At 41.8% G+C, this 6,919-nt stretch overlaps 1 protein-coding gene across 1 annotated transcript; it reads right to left on the bottom strand.

Moving 5' to 3' along the window:
- Positions 1 to 3,736: 3,736 nt before the first annotated feature.
- Positions 3,737 to 4,662, bottom strand: LOC109212994 (RNA-directed DNA polymerase homolog). Its single transcript, XM_019376741.1, has 3 exons — positions 4,406 to 4,662; positions 3,860 to 3,988; positions 3,737 to 3,743 (listed from the first exon to the last, which is right to left on the bottom strand). Exons 1-3 carry the CDS (start codon positions 4,660 to 4,662, stop codon positions 3,737 to 3,739), a joined length of 393 nt encoding a protein of 130 aa, XP_019232286.1.
- Positions 4,663 to 6,919: the final 2,257 nt, after the last annotated feature.

The raw sequence follows: 6,919 nt of genomic DNA, 5'->3' as shown, positions 1-6,919 counted from the left end.
TGCCCACATAATTGTCAGACTGATGAGGTATTGGGTCATACTTTGGTTGATGGGCTAGACGATGCATCAAAGATGAATCTTGATTCAGCTTGTGGGGTAGTTGCATGGCGAAACCGTATAGTGAAATCCAACTCTTGCTAAATAACTTCACTGCTAATGATCATAATTGGAAAGGCGATGGGGATTCACGAAGGGCAATTAAACAGAAAGCAGCCGGGTTGATTGAGCTTGATGACTTCTTAGCCATGAGAGCCGACATAGCAAAATTGGCAAATCAGATGAATAGAATGACAATGCAACAAACACAACCGATGCAACATGTACAACAAATGTCTATTTGCTGCGAACTATGTGGCGACAATCATATGAGTGACATGTGCCCCACGAATCCTGAATCCATATACTATGTGGGGCAACAGAGCAGAGGTCCAACAAATCAGCATGCACAATACGGGAACACTTACAATCCAAATTGGAGGAATCATCCTAACTTCTCATGGGGCGGAAATCAACAGAATCAAAATCAGTATAGGCCCCAAGGAAATTTCAAACAGCCTCAGAAGCCACCCCAACAAACAGAAGAGAGTACGTATGACTTGCTGAAGAAGTTGTTGCTTGATAATCAACAGCTCAGGACCGATTTTAGAAATCTTGAAAGGCAAATGGGGCAGTTAGCAGCAAATCAAAATACTAGACCTGCAGGCGCTCTCCCTAGTGATACAGAGAAGAACCCTCAAGTTAATGCAGTTACACTCAGAAACGGGAGGGAACTAGAGGAAGTGCCAAAGAAGAGAAAAGACAAGCCTATACCTGAGGGGGAGTTGATTCCTAAGGCGATACGCGAATCAAAGAAAAATGATGCAACTTCAGTGCCAGTGGAGGCTGCAAGGCCACCACCACCTTTCCCCCAGAGATTGTAGAAAAAGAATGATGATCGCATGTTCAGCAAATTTCTCTCTATGTTGAGCCAGGTTCAATTAAATATTCCACTGGTGGATGTACTTCGTGAAATTCCAAAATATGCTAAGTTCATAAAAGATATAGTGGCTCACAAGAGAAGATTGACTGAATTTGAGACAGTTGCACTTACTGAGGAGTGCACTTCAAGGGTCCAAAACAAGCTCCCTCAAAAGCTTAAGGATCCTGGCAGCTTCACCATCCCTATGCGAATTGGCAATATTGATGTGGGTTGTGCTCTTTGCGATTTGGGGGCGAGCATAAATCTGATGCCCTTATCCTTGTTCAAGCAATTGGGTCTGGGAGCTCCAAGACCAACTACTGTGATGTTGCAGTTGGCTGATAGGTCTATAGTACACCCCGAGGGAGTGATTGAAGATGTACTGCTGCAAATTGGGAAGTTCATATTCCCTGCGGAGTTCATTATACTAGATTATGAGGCTGATGAACTGGTTCCAATCATATTGGGACGACCTCTCTTGGCTAATGGTGATGCAATTATTAAAGTGAGAGAGGGAAAAATGATTTTGAGGGTGGATGACGATGAAGCAATATTTAATGTCTACAAAGCAATCCAACTTCCCAGCCACTATGAGGAGCTCTCGATGATATCTGTTGTGGAGGTGGACGAGCAACTTTTTGACACGAGTGTATATCTAGACGATTCTCTAGAGAAAGCACTTATGTTGTTTGATAGCTTGGAGATTGATGAGGAGGTTGAGGAGATAATGCATATTCTAGATGCATCCTGTGCTTACATGTAGGGGATACACCCTTTTGAGCCCCTAAATAGGCCAAGTGGACCTCTTCCAAAGCCGTCAATTGAGGAAGCTCCAAAATTGGAGCTCAAACCCTTGCCTCCTCACCTTCAATATTCTTATTTGGGTAGTTCCGACACTTTACCTGTTATTGTTTCTTCTGACTTGTCTAAATTGCAGGAAGAAAAGCTGTTGAGAGTGCTACGTGAGCACCAGCGAGCAATTGGGTGGATGATGTCTGACATTAGAGGCATTAGTCCAACTTTCTGCATGCATAAAATCCTCATGGAGGACGGACACAAGCCAAGTGTAGAGCAACAACGCCGACTAAATCCATTCATGAAAGAGGTGGTAAGAAAACAAGTGATTAAGTGGCTTAATGCAGGTGTTGTATTTCCAATCTCTGATAGCAAATGGGTAAGCCCCGTCCAATGTGTACCTAAGAAAGGGGGGATGACTGTAGTGGTTAATGAAAATAATGACTTGATTCCCACAAGAACTGTCACTGGGTGGCAAATTTGCATAGATTATAGAAAATTGAACAATGCCACCCGCAAGGACCACTTTCCCCTCCCCTTTATTGACCAAATGCTTGATCGATTAGCTGGCCAGGAATACTACTGTTTCTTAGATGGTTATTCGGGGTATAATCAGATTGCTATAGCCCCAGAGGACCAAGAGAAAACCACATTTACGTATCCCTATGGCACGTATGCGTTCAAGAGAATGCCCTTTGGTCTCTGTAATGCACCTGCGACTTTTCAAAGGTGCATGATGGCCATTTTCACTAACATGGTTGAAAGATTTGTGGAAGTGTTCATGGATGATTTTTCTGTGTTTGGATGTTCTTTTGATGATTGCTTGATGAATCTTGATAAAGTGCTTGCTAGGTGTGAAGAAACGAACTTGGTACTAAACTGGGAAAAGTGCCATTTCATGGTACGTGAAGGTATAGTCCCGGGGCACAAAGTGTCCAAAAGCGGTTTGTAGGTGGACAAAGCGAAGGTGGAGGCGATTGAAAAATTGCCCCCACCGACATCAGTCAAAGGCATTCGCAGTTTCTTGGGCCATGCAGGTTTTTATCGTCGTTTCATTAAAGTATTTCGAAAATTTCTTCTCCCTTTTGTAGGCTGCTTGAGAAAGATGTCTCCTTCAAATTTGATGATGCCTGTCTGAAAGCATTTGACGAGCTGAATGGAAGGTTAGTGACTGCACCAATTATCATTGCTCCGGATTGGGAGCAGCCATTTGAGTTGATGTGCGATGCGACTGACATAGCTATTGGAGCTGTTTTGTGGAAAAGGAGAAATAAAATCTTTAACTCCATCTACTATGTGAGCAAAACTCTGAATCCAGCCCAGATGAACTACACAGTTACTGAAAAAGAGTTGCTTGCAGTGGTGTGGGCGTTTGACAAGTTCAGATCCTATCTAGTGGGGACCAAAGTCATCGTCTACACAGATCATTCAGCTTCAGATACTTGTTTGAAAAGAAAGACGCCAAGCCTAAGGTCATTGTGAGGGGCAAAGAGGACCCCACACTTAAAACCGAAGGCTATGCATAATCGAATCACAATATTGACTCAACATGCATCAATGCTTGCACCATAGTTAAGTTACGGGCATGTTAGACTACTTGAATTGTATGGCATAGGGAAGCCTTGAGTACCTATAGCCTTGTGATGACACATTGATGCATGTTGAGTCAATANATGTGTCATCACAAGGCTATAGGTACTCAAGGCTTCCCTATGCCATACAATTCAAGTAGTCTAACATGCCCGTAACTTAACTATGGTGCAAGCATTGATGCATGTTGAGTCAATATTGTGATTCGATTATGCATAGCCTTCGGTTTTAAGTGTGGGGTCCTCTTTGCCCCTTATAATGACCTTAGGCTTGGCGTCTTTCTTTTCAAACAAGTATCTGATAGCTGAATGATCTGTGTAGACGATGACTTTGGTCCCCACTAGTTAGGATCTGAACTTGTCAAACGCCCACACCACTGCAAGCAACTCTTTTTCAGTAACTGTGTAGTTCATCTGGGATGGATTCAGAGTTTTGCTCGCATAGTAGATGGAGTGAAAGATTTTATTTCTCCTTTGCCCCAAAACAGCTCCAATAGCTATGTCACTCGCATCGCACATCAACTCAAATGGCTGCTCCCAATTCCGAGCAATGATAATTGGTGCAGTCACTAACCTTCCATTCAGCTCCTCAAATGCTTTCAGACAGGCATCATCAAATTTGAAGGAGACATCTTTCTCAAGCAGCCTGCACAAGGGAGGAAATTTTCGAAAAATCTTTAATGAAACGAGGATAAAAACCTGCATGGCCCAAGAAACTGCGAACGCCTTTGACTGATGTCGGTGGGGGCAATTTTTCAATCGCCTCCACCTTCGCTTTGTCCACCTGCAAACCGCTTTTGGACACTTTATGCCCCAGGACTATACCTTCACGTACCATGAAATGGCACTTTTCCCAGTTTAGTACCAAGTTCGTTTCTTCACACCTAGCAAGCACTTTATCAAGATTCATCAAGCAATCATCAAAAGAACACCCAAACATAGAAAAATCATCCATGAACACTTCCACAAATCTTTCAACATGTCAGTGAAAATGGCCATCATGCACCTTTGAAAAGTCGCAGGTGCATTACAGAGACCAAAGGGCATTCTCTTGAATGCATACGTGCCATAGGGACACGTAAATGTGGTTTTCTGTTGTTCCTCTGGGGCTATAGCAATCTGATTATACCCCGAATAACCATCTAAGAAACAGTAGTATTCCTGGCCAGCTAATCGATCAAGCATTTGGTCAATAAAGGGGAGGGGAAAGTGGTCCTTCCGATTGGCATTGTTGAATTTTCTATAATCTATGCAGATTCTCCACCCAGTGACAGTTCTTGTGGGAATCAAGTCATTATTTTCATTAACCACTACAGTCATCCCCCCTTTCTTAGGTACACATTGGACGGGGCTTACCCATTTGCTATCAGACTGAAATACCTCATCAGTCTGACAATGATGTGGGCAGTCTCTGAGTAGCTTCTTGTATCTTTCCCATGCTTGACGAAGTGTCTCGCCATCCCGTTGTTCGAACCCAAGAATCTGACTCCTCAATGACTTTGTCTTCTTAGTGGGTAAAAACTTGATTAAGAATTTCCTTGCTAGATCATCCCAAGTGTGGATTGAGTTCGCGGACTCCTTTTGCAACTATTCCTTAGCTTCCCCAAGCAGTGAAAAGGGGAAAAGTGTCAGCCTGACATAGTCCTTAGAAACGTTCAGATAATTGTAAGTGTTCATAATTTCCAAGAAATCTTGAATGTGCCTCTGCGGGTCTTCATGAGATAGACCCACATATTGCCCTGTGGACTGAATCAGTTGTACCATGTACTGTTTGAATTCAAAATGCCCTGTGATCTCAGGCTTCATAATAGCCTGAGTCATATAAGCAAGATTGGGCCTTGCGGCTTCAATCACCGCACGCTCTGCATTACCTGCTATCTCTATTGGCTGTGGTTAAACTACGATGTCCAACTCTCCTTCTATTCTAGTTCTAGCTTCGACTTCCCTCCTCACTCTGTGAAGTGTTCGTTCAATTTCAGGATCAAGAAGAAGGAGATTGTTTGCGCTTCTACTCCTCCGCATTCAGGAGAAGAGCCTGTGTTAACACAAACAAGGTAAACTGAAAATTAAAACTTGAATAAATAACTAATAAAACCTCAATTCAGTCAAGTAGCTAATTTCTAAGCCCCGGCAACGGCGCCAAAAACTTGTTGCGACCAAAAATACTCACGCATGTGCACGCGATCGTCAAGTAATAAAGTAGTGAGTAGAGTATCGTTCCCACGAAGACTTATGACTAACTTTTGACTGATTTAAACTCAATTAAATTATCAATTCAAGAGATTCATCACAAAATGTGGAAGGGACTAATTTACTAACTAAAATTATCAAGCAATGAATTAACTAGAAATCAACCAAAACAAATAGCAATTTCGTATAACAATCAGTAGGAGAGAATATTCCAGGGTCATGGGTTAGCTAACAATTGTGTTGCGTTCTTAGCTTAAAATAACTAATTGATTTATCTGGATTGTTGATTGACAAGGTTGATATTACTCATAAGAATTTGTCGAGTCCTTATTCGCCTGTTCAAGTTAACTTAATGCCTATATGTCTATGGAATTAAAATTATCAAGAATGCATTTACAATTCCTATATTTCAACCAAGCAAGGCAATTAGGTATATGTCTATCCTAATTGTGAATCCGTTCCCCGATGCATGGGTTCAAGAACTTGCTCTATTTAATTCTATATGCAATCTAGAGTTCCCACTTTCGATTTCAACTCTAGGTTCGTAGATAGTATTTCACTGTTAGCTACTCAGCAAAATAATTAAAATAGAATTAAATAAACAGCCCAATGATAAAATCAATTTCGCCAAATTAAACATCAAACAACAACATTCATGTTTCACCCATGACCCTAGAATACTAGGGTTCTTAGCCACTCATGTTCATACAATCATCAAAAATAATGTTTTCAAATATAAAATCAATGAGTACTAGAAAAGGGATGCAAGAATTGCTCAAATCCGTGCTCCCAAGTGTTTTGCTCCTTTGTTTTCTCTCACTCCCCTCAAAATAGGTTTTAGGATGGCTTTTATATCAATTGGAGGCGTCTTGGAGTGAAAATAACCGAGTCCAAGTCGGAATAGGACACTATAGTGACCCGAGCGTCCAGGGCAGCGTGGGGCGCTGGCCCTGGCGCTCAAAATATTTGAGTACTGGAAACTGCGCCACAGCCAGCGCCCCACGCTGGCTGTGGCCCTCAAAATCGACTTTTTGCCTTTTTGCTCCGATTTCGCTCCAATTCGCACCCTCTCATCCCAAATTGCATCTGAATGATTCCTACACATAGAAATACCATAATTTATCACAAATCATCATATTAAACATCTCAAATCATCAAAAATATGAGCAAAATGCGAGGCGATATATATATATCAAAATATACATACTTTAAGCCGATTATCAACACCCCACACTTAGACTCTTGCTCGTCCTCGAGCAATGGAACTAAATCAATCCCCCAAAACATACTTATCACTATGAAAGAGCACTTCATAACTAATTCAATCAAACACCCTACCTTTGGACTATGATCGATATCGGCAATTAGGTATGAACACGTGAATTTC

This window comes from Nicotiana attenuata, unplaced genomic scaffold (genome assembly GCF_001879085.1).
Source record: "Nicotiana attenuata strain UT unplaced genomic scaffold, NIATTr2, whole genome shotgun sequence".
NCBI lineage: Eukaryota > Viridiplantae > Streptophyta > Magnoliopsida > Solanales > Solanaceae > Nicotiana > Nicotiana attenuata.
Note: the sequence above shows the minus strand (reverse complement) of the source record. Positions and strands in the feature narration are given on the sequence as shown.